A 14,443-nucleotide genomic window follows, 5' to 3' on the forward strand; every position below is an offset into this window, starting at 1 on the left:
CTGGTTAGAGCCAGTTTGCGCTGTTCTATGAAGGGAGTAGTACACAGCGTTGTACAAGATCTTTCTCGCATGGAATAGCCTTAATTTCTCAGAAAAATAATAGACTGATGAGTTTCAGAAGAAAGTTATTTGTTTCTGACCATTTTGAGCCTATAATCGAACCCGCAAATGCTGATGCTCCAGGTACTCAACTAGTCTAAAGAAGGCCAGTTTTATTGCTTCTTTAAAAATCAGAACAGTTTTCAGCTGTGCTAACATAATTGCAAAAGGGCTTTCTAATGATCAATTAGCCTTTTAAAATGATCAACTTGGATTAGCTAACACAACGTGCCATTGGAACACAGGAGTGATGGTTGCTGATAATGGGCCTCTGTACACCTATGTAGATATCCCATTAAAAAAAAAATCTGCCATTTCCAGCTACAATAGTCATTTCCAACATTAACAATGTCTACACTCTATTTCTGATCAATTTGATGTTATTTTAAAAAAGGGAGGAAAAAAAAGGTGATTTCCTTTAAAAAACAAGGACATTTCTAAGTGACCCCAAACTTCTGAATGGTAGTGTACCATCAAATAAAAAAAGGTGACATTCTGTACTGTCTGTCTCCTCATATGAGAAATTTTATCTCAAATACAAAATGCTGGAGTAGAGCCAAATTAAGTTTTAGCTTCACTGTCCAAATAAATACAATAATAGTCACCTCCTTACACCACTGAGCGCTCTAATTCGTCTCCATGTGCCACTCTCCACCAATTAGATCAGGGCTCTTGGCAGGTGGGAGGGCCTTAGTCAAGTCAAATCAAATTGCTTTTGTCACATGCTTCGTCAACAACAGGTGTAGTTTAACAGTGAAATGCTTACTCGTGCCAGCCTGTCCCCGTGGAGACAGACGGCTGGGCACTGTGATGGATAGGCTGTGTTGGGTGATGAGAGGAGAGGGCCAATGACGTCGACGAGTGTTTGGCCCAGGGGGCCCAACATTGAGAAAGCACTTCCTGTGTGTGCTGACAGACAGCAAGGTCCAGGAGAAGCAGTGAGAGGGAATGGGCAGAGGGCTGGTGCAGGGGAACTGGTTGGCTGTTCCCCTTTAAACCTTGCCCTCCCCCCACCTCTCACAGCTAATCAAGGGCAACTTCAGAGAAGAAAAAAAAAGACTTCCAGAGCAGCCTCACTCCCAGTTAAATGCCTTACTGTACCACATCAGATATGCTGTGCAAACTAGGCCAGGCCTTATACTAAGCTGGTCAACCTTTGGAGGTGCTGATTACACTACTGTTCACTGAACAATATAAGCAAGGCCTTACAGTGTGGTGCTTTCCCCTGTAGTTATTTATCAAACCACTGGCATCTCCAGATTATTTTGTGCAGCAGCTAACTTTGCCAGTTGTGCAGAGCTGTGTGTGTTACAGGATGGCTTCTTACCCGAGTCGCCCCAGCTGCTCCAGCTCAGGGACGGGGGGTCCGTATGTGTGCATGTGGATGGGCTGGTAGTGGTACAGAACCTCTTCTAACCGGTTCACGGACAGCAGCGACACAGTCTGACCCTGTAGCACAGGAGAAGCGACACATTACAGTCAAACATGTTTGCCGGTGTGAACATCACTAATAAATCACCACAAAGAGATTTAGCAGTTGTAGAACAAATATGCTACCCAAATCCTTAAGGAAAGAACCGGTAGTCGTCAACCTATGTCGTCGTAAGAAGGCATGCTAGATCGAACAGCATTGACCAAGTCCAAAACTGCCCCCAAAGTAGACAGCAAGAGTTAAGCAGTGAACAAAGCTATTTTTCTCAATAGTGAAAATAGCCTACCCTAAGTTAAACCCTCTGATGGTGATTTGGATAGGGAAAGCCTGTGCTTATGCTAGAGCTCATATTGTACAAAGCAAGAGAGAGCTACTCATAAATAGTTCTGAACTAAAGTAAATACTATAAATACCCAGAATAAATCTTGTGGAGAACAAGGTAAGTAATGATGAGAAATACAGAACACAGACTGCCCAGAAGGCTCCGGTGATTCATGATAAATTAACTTTACAGGAGGGAGGCAAAGTCATGGAGGAGAGCAGTAACCGTCCGTCCGTCCATGCATCCGTCCGTCTGTCTGTGTGACTCCAATCAACGGGAGCTTTAAGTGGATTCATCCAGAAACACCATCATGGCACGGTGGGTGGCCAACCAAATTACCTGAATGACATCACTGCAATTCGGTAAGCTCTCCGGCACGCCAAACAACCCACATTAATCTGTTGTGTATCCTCCAATCAGAAAATATGCTGTGAAACAGATTTGATATCCGCATATTCTCTTCCAATCCATGAAGGTTGAAAGGGGTTTCAAATTTGTCTGCCTTGCCTCGCAGTCAAACTGCCCTTGACTGTGGCCATTGAGCAAGAAACATGATCCTTCTTCAGGACGTTGCAGCATTGTTCGATCTCAGCCTGTGCCATTAGTCAGAGGGACTTTCCGTTCGGCCATGTTCTCTACTGAGTTTCAGTCTAGCTTTAAAGCATTTAGACTGGAAGAAGGGTAATGGATGAGTTTGGATGACAATGAAACAAAGAGAATTAAAAAAAAAAAGATAATGTTTAAACAAAAATATAGGAAGGGGGTGGGGGACAGAGAGAGAGAAACAGAGTGCTAAAAAGTATGAGAGAGAACAGGGAGACAAAGAACATAAACATTACAGTGAAAGGGGAGCTGATGAAAACCAACTGAACTAGTAACATGTGGCCCCTGGCCTCCGACTGCTGTTCTAATGCATGCTGATGGCCAGGCAATCATGCACAATAGAATGAACAAAGCTGGGGCCGACAGAAGCAACACAGTCCGGTGTGACACAACGCTCAAAACAATGATTCAGTGGTGTGGGACCATATAAAATATCTGAATATTATGTGATAAAAATCAAGATATTGCCACTAACAAATAAAACAAACATAGGTTTCTTTCCAACTGGCGACAGATTTTCAGAAAAATATTCTAAAATCTGCATAAGAACAATATGCACATTTTCCGACCAGGTGCGTTTCCATCAAACTGACTTGTTTTGCAGATAAAATGGCCTGTGCGTGATGACGTGGCGTACACTTTTTTTTAAAGCACTTTGGCGGTCAAGTTCCCATGACGAAAATGTGTTTAATTGCATTTCCAACTCCACTGATGGTTTATCACAAAAACAACTGGTCTGATAATAGCAAACTAGTTAGCTGATAAAGAGCAAGATAATTTTATTTGATAATTGGCAGCCAAGCACTGATCATCATGTCACAAGCAATCAAATAAGAACCTACCCTCCATATTTAGCGTATGGGCAATTTGCATGATCACTGTGCACTTTACTAGCATGTGAAGTTCATAACTTATTTAATCTGCTTATTAAACATAATGCTTTTCCTTGTCGTGGTGGTAGGCCTACAACAGCCTGATGTGATTCTATCAATATTGGCATTATCACCTCTATTAATATTTCTGAAACAAGAAGTTCCCATGTAAAACGAACAAATTGTCTATCGACATTTATGAAATTGCACCATCATCTCCTGTTTCCATCAGCCCTGTCATGACTTTATGTGTCAGGTTATTCATCCACATGAAACGGTTGGATGGAAATCTGGTTATTGACAGTCAAACATTCACTCCACAAAACAAAAATACTCTACTCCTCCCACACACACATTTCTCTGCTGCTGCCACTCAACCTTTAACCCTGTGGGGCCAGTGACCCAGGCAGACTCTTCCCTCCCATTCATCCCTACAACACTTCAGCCCCAACACAAGCTAATCAAACCCAGACCGGCCACTCTCTCTCCCCGCTCTCCATCAATCTTCTTTCAGTCTTTCTTTCAGCACTGTATTACTCCTACTCTCCCCTGCACCAATCACCCCAGACAGACTAGAGTGATGGTGGGGTGAGAGAGAGAAAGCGAGACAGAAAGTGAGAAGAGAAAGAGTCAGATGGTGAAAAGGCAGTAAATCTCATTTGACAGACAGACAAACTAGAGCAGTCCAGAGAAGTTTGTTGCATTCCTGTCCAAAGGCACCTTGAAAACTGGCAGGAACACACATACTGTATCGCTCACCCCTACACCACACACAGAGCTCCCCTTAAATGTATATGTTAAATGTGTCTGCATCACTGTAACATCAGTATTGTCAACATCCAGTTCATTCACTAGCTGCCTGCCGATTGTACAATGGGATTGAAAAACAATACCTAACAACGAAATGTTGACTGGTTTACAACTGCCAGACATCGAGAATGATGACCACATCCATGACAGGTAGCATCACAACTGCATTTAAATATTCAAATGAGTAAAACAAATAAACATCAACAGTTACGATCATTGAGACTTATCTCTCCCGCATGTGTGGCAGAAACTCATCACGTTCTATTAAAAGCTGTGTGGATCAGTGTAAATGGTTGTTTTCCGAGCGCTCACTGTCAACACAGCAGAACAACTCGGAGATCCAGGCTCCCGTGGCCCACATGACTGTCCGAGAGAGACAGTACCACTTCCACAGGGCCAAAACAAACATCTGCAAACAATATTAAGAGGCCAATCTTAAAACCCAAGGAAAAAGTGTGTAATTGCGTGTGTGTTTAAGATTCCCAAAAAGTCCCGTGACACTATAGTAAAACTCTTGGGACCATCCATCTTAATAAAACAGCAGGGGAGGATAACTTGAGGAAATCAGTGTCCCTCACTACTCCCTTCTAGTTATCCCTACTCCGGTACGGTCCACATCAGGTTTAAGATCACACCATCTTTATTCAACTCTCAAGATACTGAATTTGCCAGCCATTGTAGCCAACATATGATTGTAGAAAAGCAACCCACATTCAAACATGGGAGCTACTTCGTCAGTGTTCAAGGCCAAGCCTAATTAACATCCGGGCACGAGATCTGTTCACACACACACTACCCCCAGGGAGCCACTACCTACGCCACACACAGTCCACTTGCTCTCATGAGCAGCCCCTCTCTATCACTCCAACTGTGGAGCTCTGCGGGACATCCCAAGATCGCTGGAGACAACCCCCCCACCCCCATGGGTAGCCTAACTTCAGCTGAGCTCTATGTAACCCAGGCAGAGCTACAGGGGGCTTCATTCACTAATGGCCCAGTGATAATTGCTGCAATCACTTTAGAGTGAGGTGGCGGAAGTAAGACGGCCACTGTGTGGAATTGTATTGGGGATAAGTCTAATGACCAGAGTTAGGATGAACTGCACCAGCGAGCGAGAGGGTCAAATCCTCCCACGTGTGATCCTCCTGCCTCCCTCACCCTCTCTGCCACCACTACCCAGTCACGGATGGTGCTTCTGTGTGGATAAAAAGCTTTGTGGCCCCCTCTGGCCCACTGAGCACAAGTAGCAAGTGTAAACGCTCCTGCCTTTGCAGTGCCTCCCCTTCCCTCGGAGGGTTAAATATAACCATCTTGCAGGCAGCAGCTGCACCAGCGCAAAGCCCTTAAAGCTGACAACTATCCTCTGGGCTGGGCCGGCCTGCCTGTAGGGTTCTGGGGCCAAGCAAAACAAGGCCAAACCAGAGGCAGGGGCACAAGTGTGAATGAATGCCCACAGATGGTGCCAATCGGGAGGTGGGGGCTACTATCCTTTACCCCAAAAGTCATCTCCAAAACCCCCAGCCCCCACATCCCCGCCCCGCAGCCATGGGACTAGTGGCCAACAATGGAATATAAGAGCAAAGGTGAAGGGTCAAGCCCTCTCCCACATAAAACAAGCCAGGCTTTGAGATGTGAATGACACACTAGTCAAAATGAATGTCAATCACGTTGGTGGGGTATAAAGGGAAACATACTACTAACATATACAACCACACATTTAGAGACCCGTGTTAATACACATAATTGAAGTGTTTAAAAGAAAAAGAAGAAATCTGAGCAATGGCTAAGTGGAGCAGCAAGAGGAGGAACATATCACAGCATTGAGAGAAGAAATGGAGTGCGTGATTAAGACTCAAGAGTGAAAGAGTGAGGGGAAAGTAGCTGTGTGGTGTAGCTGTAGCAGACTGCCTCCACAGTAGAACAGGTTGAGCCAGTCTGCCAGACAGAGCTTGGCTTGGCCTTGAATGAGGAGCATGACTACCCAACAAAGGTCACTGCAGAGGACAGCAATGAAAAACAGGCCAGCGCAAACACACACCGAATGTGTATTCACTAAGGCCCTTAAATTCCATTCTATAGAGTCAAGCCTAAGAGGACCCTGAGAATTTTAGCAAGGTACACATCTGTGTTAAGGGATAAACTTCCCACATGCATTTGACCAAGTATTAGTTTTGCTCTCGCGCTCTCATCAAGAGCACACGTCAGCCTTGTCAGGCATGTCAGCTGCTCTGCTGGCCACGAGGGGTGCATCTCACCCCTGTGGCAGTGGGACGTTTTATTTAAGATGGCGCTGAAAGCTGGACCAAGGTGGAGATTCTCTACAGGTCAACAGCAAGCAGGCATGGAAGACTGTTCTAGTCGGTCTGTGTGTGTGAGACAGCTGCAACACAACACTTAACAGACATCTACACACACAGTTACCTAGGCTACTTCCATGAACCAGTGGATAATTGAACTAAAGTAACACAATTTAACCAAGGTTTAATTTTGCAAACAAGCTTGGCTATGGCAGACTATAGCTATCAGACTACAACAAAAAGAGGGAGAGAGCCATCATCAATAGCTAGTTTCAGCATGGAAGGGTTACATCCCACACATCCAATTTCTTTCGATTTCTACAGATGTCTACTTTAAAAAGAGAACACGCTTCACTTTGGTCTTCGAAGGATGTTTGCCCAGGCTGGGTAACATGTGTGTGGAGTACACGGATGTGTGTGTGTTTGAGAGACATCAAGGCAGGGAGGGAGAGTCTCTCTTTGTTCAGTGGAGTGCTACAAAGTCAGGGATTACCCAGACTGACTTAGGACCATTCAAGTTCACGTGCACAAGTACAGTGAAATGCCTTTCTAGCAAGCTCTAACCCCCAAAATGCAGTAAGCAATAACAATGTAATACTAAAAATACCATAAGGTAGAACATAAACATACAAGAAATAAACATGAGGAAGTAAGCTATATACAGGGTCAGTTCCAATGCCATGTTTACAAAGATACTGGAGTGATAAAGGTAGACAGTGTAGGTATAGGGGTAAAGTGACGAGGCATCAGGATATACAGTGCATTTGGAAAGTATTCAGACCCCTTCACATTTTCCACTTTGTTACGTTACAGCCTTAGGTTTTTAGAAATTGAAAGTTTGTTAAAAATAAAAAACAGAAATACCTTATTTACATAAGTATTCAGACCCTTTGCTATGAGACTGGAAATTGAGCTCAGGTGCATCCTGTTTCAATTGATCATCCTTGAGATGTTTTTCAACTTGATTGGAGTCCACCTGTAGTAAATTCAACTGATTGGACATGATTTGGAAAGGCACACACCTGTCTATAATGGAAAGTCACACACCTGTCACAGTTGACAGTGCATGTCAGAACAAAAAAACAGCCATGAGGTTGAAGGAATTGTCCGTAGAGCTCCAAGACAGGATTGTGTTGAGGCACAGATTTGGAAGAAGGGTACAAAAAAATTGAAGCTCCCCAAGAACACAGTGGCCTCCATCATTCTTAAATGGAAATAGTTTGGAACCACCAAGAAGCTTCCTCCAGCTGGCCGCCAAGCCAAACTGAGAAATCGGAGGAGAAGGGCTGCATCACATCCGGCTGTGATTGAGAGTCCCATAGGGCAGCACACAACTGGCCCATTATCGTCCAGGTTTGGCTGTCATTGTAAATAAACATTTGTTCTTAACTGACTTGCCTAGTTAAATGAAGGTTAAAAACAGGTTGTCAGGAAGGTGACCAGAACCCAATGGTCACTGACAGAGCTCCTCTGTGGAGATGGGAGAACCTTCCAGAAGGACAACCATCTCTGCAGCACTCCACCAAATCAGGCTTTTATGGTAGAGTGGCAGTTCAGAAGCCACTCCTCGGGTAAAAAGACACGACAGCCCGTTTGGAGTTTACCAAAAGGCACCGAAAGGACTCTCAGACAATAAGAAACAAGATTATATGGTCTGATGAAACCAAGATTGAACTATTTGGCCTGAATGCAAGCGTAACATCTGGAGGAAACCTGGGACGATCCCTACGGTGAAGCATGGCGGTGGCATCATGCTGTTGGGATGTTTTTCAGCAGCAGAGACTGGGAGACGAGTCAGGATTAAGGGAAAGATGAATGGAGCAAAGTACAGAGAGATCCTTGATGAAGTCCTGAGTGCTCTGGAGCAGGTTATCAGACTGGGGTGAAAATTCACCTTCCAACAGGACAACGACCGAAAGCACACAGCCAAGACAAATGCAAAAGTGGCTACGGGACAAGTCTCAAAGTCCTTGAGTGGCCCAGCCAGAGCCTGGACTTGAACCTGATCGAACATCTCTGGAGAGACCTGAAAATAGCTGTGCAGAGACGCTCCCCATCCAACCTGACAGAGCTTGAGAGGATCTGCAGAGAATAATGGGAGAAACTCCCCAAATACAGGTGTGCCAAGCTTGTAGCATCATACACAACAAGACTCGAGGCTGTAATCACTGCCAAAGGTGCTTCAACAAAGTACTGAGTAAAGGGTCTGAATACTCATGGAAATGTGTTTTTGTTTTTTTGCAAAAATGTCTAAAAATGTCTTTGCTTTGTCATTATGGGTTAGTGTGTAGATTGAGGGTGAAAACAACCATTTAATCCATTTTAGAATAAGGCTGTAACAAAATATGGAAAAGGACAAGTGGTCTGAATACTTTCCAAATGCACTGTATGATAAGAACAGAGTAGCAGCAGCATATATGATGATTGTTTGTGAGTGTGGGTGCATGCGTGTAAAGCAGGGTTTCCGTTAACCTACAGTTGCCGGCTTTTGGCCGCATTTTTATTTTTAAGCTGCAAATATATATAATGCTGGCCAAACCGGGATATTTTAGATTTTTGTTGCAAAAAAAAGGCTCTTTATTCATTGATGGAAATACATTTGACCGTCATGCCAATCGGTCTTTATCCCGCACAACTATCACATGTGCAGAGCAAACAGAGCCCATCTATTGTGGAATTTCTCCTGCTGCTCCTCTGCTGGTTGCTGCTGGAGTAAAACGTGCTTTTAATCAACCCATTCAGTGCGCAACAATTCTACAGGCAATCGCATGTTAAAAACAGTTTTAGTGCATGACTAAAAATATCTACCATTTTTATTTGAAGCGTGCCTCCCAATCACCATTCAAGTGCAGGCAACAGGCTATCAGCGCGTCACCACTTTACAATGTGAGCTGGAGGCCGTACGCATTTTGAAAACATAATTGTTTGAAATCTTAATGTATTTCTCATTATGAGGAATGTCTTACCTTGCTTCAAAGTAGACAAAAGCTAAATCCAACCATGGAAACGTGGAGGCAATTATTTTCTAAAGACTTCATAGGCGGCACGTGAGAGTTTCAAGTTTGTGCAAGTTAACAATTTATCCTGACAATTCTACCGTTCTGCGTGCCAGTTATGTTTTTCATGTGCATTTTTGTGAAAACAATTTCAATAACGGTTTTCATTTGCTCAATAATTGTCATGTGGTAATCATAAAAATCTGAATCTAAATTAATGTTAAAGTCAACTATGCGAAATCACCAGCCTCTGCCATATGGACACATTGATACACCGTGAGCTAAAGAAATTAGCAAATGGAACTCATAGCCTATAGGTCAATGCAGCAGTAGGCCAATAACTTCCATTGCTCTTTCACACCAAGGATTGGTGATTAACGTAAAGATTTTTTAAATTGCTTACTGAGGAACTACACTCAGCCAGTTTATTAGGTACACCACCCCAGTCACGAAAATACAGAGTTCCTACAGAGTGAGTCACGTGGCCGTGGCTTGCTATATAAAAGCAGGCAGACAGGCATCGAGCCTTTGTTAACTGTTTGATTGAGCGTTAGAATGGGTGACCTAAAATTAGTGACCTAAGCGACTTTGAGAGTGGTATGATCGTCGGTGCCAAGTGCGCTGGATCCAGTACCTCAGAAACATCCGCTCTCCTTGGCTTTTCAACTACGACAGTGTCTAGGGTTTACTGAGAATGGTGCGATAAACAAAAAAAACATCCAGTCAGCAGCAGTCATGTGCGCGATAGCTCGTTGATGAGGGAGGTCGAAGGAGAATGGCAAAAATTTTGTAAGCTAACAGGCGGGACACAAACAGTAAAATAACGGCGCCATACAACAGTGGTGTGCAGAACGAAATTTCAGAATGCACAACTCGCCGATCCTTGCAAGAGACGACCACACCGGGTTCCTCTCCTATCTATACTGACAGCTCACCTTGGCCTGCCTGCCAGGAGAGACTCTTCAGTGTGAGGCCAAACCCCCTGCTTCCACACCCCCAGAGGGGTGTCTGCTTCTATCTCCAGGATATGATAGTTAAGAGGAGCGAGAAGCACCCTTCTTACAACCATGCGGTGCCTATAATTGATTAATGGCAAGATAATTTCGCTGTTATTTCTCTCGCTCTCAAATGACAGCAACATGACTCTGCATCTTCTCTCTTTTGAATCCTACTTCAACAGGAAACCAAAAATGAAGAGATAAATAAGCCGGCGTTCTCCAGGAATCAACTGCGACATCTTGAAACGCCACCAAGTCAAACAGCAGTCTTCTGGACTGAGGTGAGTGGAAAACAAAACCACACTGAAACCAAACTGAAGCCTCAACTGCTCTACCCCACCCGAGTCAGAGGGAGAAGAAAGAGGGGTAAAGAGGGAGGAGGGAGGAGAAAGAGGGGTAAAAGTGACTGGAAAAAGCCAGAGTCCGAGCCAAGAGCAACAGCATCTTACAACCTTCTCTCCATCAGCAAGTAGCACTTAATGCTGCATATCCAGTCAGTTCGAGAGAACCACATCCTCCTGAAGCCAGCCATACTGGAGCAACTCTTTTTCCAACGGTGGAGGAAGACTGGACGGTGGTCATGTCTTTGGGTTTAAATGGATATCAAATAAACTCATGGTACAAATTTATTGCCCAGAGGATTACCCATGCTAGCTGGGCTGATGAGACAGAATAAAAGGTTTCTAGATTCTGCAAGCAAAACTAGTATATAGGTATGTGAGTGTGTGTGGAGAAAGACAGCTGGACAGAGACTTCACAATTCTGTCACGGATGTGGGACTAGTTGAGCACTAAGATAAGATTTCTCCCACGCAAGTCAGCCACACCTCCCATATGGGCTTGTGGAGAGAAAGGTGGGGGGATATCGCTTTATCTCGTCATGGTATAATGAAAATAAACTAGTGTGAAGGAAAACATAGCCGTTGCCAAATGGAAGGAGGCCTCAGCTACCCTGAACAACAAAGCTGACAACTCAACAAAACACCTAGCCAGAGCCCTCATTCTGTCTCTGAGAGCTGCAGGTAGGAATGTGATGAAACTATGGATGAGATGAGGGCTTGTTCCCACACCAGGCAGAGAAGCGCACTAAGGGATTGGTCACAGTGCACTGCAGCAACACTCTCCTTCAGGGGCTCCTCAACCATTAGCATGAAGCTATATCTAAACTAACCACCACTGTAATATGCTAACAATGAATTAGCATTTACCTAAATGGCAGTGTGTGTGCCCCATTAAGCTAGTCAGCATTGGGCTCTGTTTAAGTATGCTAACCATGCGTTACTATTGAGAGAAATCATGCAGACAGAGTGTTCGTATGACCTTATCATGCTTTAAAGCTAGCTAAAATAGGCCGACCCAGGGTGCATGCTGGACATTCATTAGCATTTCTGTGTGGGTGCTGTTTGTATGCTAACTATGCGGTAGGCTTAAAGCATACTTCACAGTCAGGACAGTCAGCGTGTTTACACATGGCGTGTGGTACTCACCATAGGGATGCCGGTGGAGAAGATGGTGGTTTTGACCACCTGTTTCTGCTTCTCAATTTGGGTCTCCAGCTGGGCGGCCCGGTCCTTGTGTTGGGCCAGCAGGATGGTGGCGGGGACATGAGAGCGCTCCTAGAGGGAAACATACAAATACAGGTATGAATATGTCATCATATTTCTGTGTGTGTGATCATTTTCAAAAACCACTGACGAGCCATGATCTAGCCTCAAGCAAAACCTGTATTTAAGCCAAGTAAAATATGGGAGGAGCTTCAAAGACTGGCACCTGTAAATTAAATGTGTAACTTGGGAACCTCGGCGTTTACAATATCAATCACACACACATCTCCCTATAACTGCACAACAAAGAAACCAAGGTGCTCTGAGGCTAGTCATTAAATTATTAATGCAGGCCAAGTTAAAAACAGTAGTATTATGTCGCTCTGCGCCATCTTTACCTCCAAAAAGACAATGCATGGTGTTCAGATGGAGCAGGACGTTATTGTCGAGGTATACAGGCGGTATGGACAGAACTGGGAGTGTTTATCACTTGGCAGGAAGGAAAGTGTGGCGCAGAATAATGAACAGCTGGAGGGGATCAACCAATGTATCCTTATCAGGATCTATTGCAAACACTATCAGTCTATAATGATCGTGTGTGTGTGTGACCCCGACCCTCAGAGATTGCTAGTGTAAATGCCAACACACAGCAGCATGTCCCCGGGGGCTGACTGCTCATCTCCCAACAGACGAGGCCCAGTGTTTAAACAAACAAACAGCTCAAACTGCTATCTGTGATCGCGCTTTACCAGGCAGCTCTTCAGGGACAATCCCTTCCACAGCCTGTTGCTAAATAACAGCTTTGCACACTTGGCATTCTCACAACCAGCTTCCTGAGGTAGTCAACATGAATGCATTTCAATTAACAGGAGTGCATTTGTCAAGAGTTGTGCTATGACATGGTAGGGGTGGTATACATAAGATTAGAGGTCGACCAATTAAATCGTAATAGCAGATTTTAATTAGGGCAATTTCAAGTTTTCATAACAATCGGAAATTGGTATTTTTGGACACCGATTTTGATTTTTTTTTGTTTAACTAGGCAAGTCAGTTAAACACATTCTTATTTTCAATGACGGCCTAGGAACGGTGGGTTAACTGCCTTGTTCAGGGGCAGAATGACAGATTTTTACCTTGTCAGCTCAGGGGATTCAATCTTGCAACCAAACAGTTAACTAGTCCACCGCTCTAACCACCTGATTACATTGCACTCCACAAGGACATTGCCTGTTACGTGAATGCCAAGGTAAGTTGCTAGCTAGCGTCTTATAAAAAACAATCAATCATAATCACTAGTTAACTACACATGGTTGATGATATTACTAGATAATATCTAGCGTGTCCTGCGTTGCATATAATCTGACTGAGCATACAAGTATCTGACTGAGCGGTGGTAGGCAAAAACAGGCGCGTAAACATTCATTCAAACAGCACTTTTGTGCGTTTTGCCAGCAGCTCTTCATTGTGCGTCAAGCATTGGGCTGTTTATGACTTCAAGCCTATCAACTCCTGAGATGAGGCTGGTGTAACCGATGTGAAATGGCTAGCTAGTTAGCGCCCGCTCATAGCATTTCAAACGTCACTCGCTCTGAGCCTGTGGTTGTTTCCCTTGCTCTGCATGGGTAACGCCGCTTCGAGTGTGACTGTTGTGTTCCTGGTTCGAGCCCAGGTAGGAGCGAGGAGAGGAATGGAAGCTATACTGTTACACTGGCAATATTAAAGTGCCTATAAGAACATCCAATAGTCAAAGGTTAATGAAATACAAATGGTATAGTTGGAAATAGTCCTATAATAACTACAACCTAAAACTTCTTACCTGGGAATATTGAAGACTCCTATTAAAAGGAACCACCAGCTTTCATATGTTCTCATGATCTGAGCAAGGAACTTAAACATTAGCTTTATTGCACTTTTACTTTCTTCTCCAACACTTTGTTTTTGCATTATTTAAACCAAATTGAACATGTTTCATTATTTATTTGAGGCTAAATTGATTTTATTTATGTATTATATTAAGTTAAAATAAGTGTTCATTCAGTATTGTTGTAATTGTCATTATTACAAATAAATAAATACAAATCAGCGAATTAATCAGTATCGGCTTTTTTTGGTCCTCCAATAATCGGTATCGGCGTTGAAAAATCATTAATTTTTTTTATTTTATTTTTTATTTTATTTATTTTTTTATTTTATTTTATTTTTTTTTATTTTTTATTTTTTATTTTTTATTTTAAATCGGTCGACCTCTACATAAGAGCCCTATTTCGTAAAAAAACAAGTCCATATTATGGCAAGAACAGCTCAAATAAGCAAAGAGAAACAACAGTCAATCATAACTTTAAGACATGAAGGTCATTCAAAATTGAACATTTTCAGAACTTTGAAAGTTTCTTCAAGTGCAGTCGCAAAAACCAAGTAGTATAATGAAACTGGCTCTCATGAGGACTGCCACAGGAAAGGAAGACCCAGAG

At 43.5% G+C, this 14,443-nt stretch overlaps 1 protein-coding gene across 2 annotated transcripts in view; it reads right to left on the bottom strand.

Moving 5' to 3' along the window:
* Positions 1-14,443, bottom strand: part of mnat1 (MNAT1 component of CDK activating kinase) — a 51,524-nt gene that overhangs the window by 29,849 nt on the left and 7,232 nt on the right. For both annotated transcript variants that reach the window (XM_064953688.1, XM_064953687.1), the window contains exons 7-8: positions 11,916-12,044; positions 1,427-1,548 (exon numbers count right to left, since the gene is read on the bottom strand). In XM_064953688.1, coding sequence (XP_064809760.1) covers positions 1,427-1,548; positions 11,916-12,044 — 251 coding nt within the window. The remainder of the gene's footprint in view (positions 1-1,426; positions 1,549-11,915; positions 12,045-14,443) is intronic.

This window comes from Oncorhynchus masou, chromosome 32, assembly GCF_036934945.1.
Source record: "Oncorhynchus masou masou isolate Uvic2021 chromosome 32, UVic_Omas_1.1, whole genome shotgun sequence".
NCBI lineage: Eukaryota > Metazoa > Chordata > Actinopteri > Salmoniformes > Salmonidae > Oncorhynchus > Oncorhynchus masou.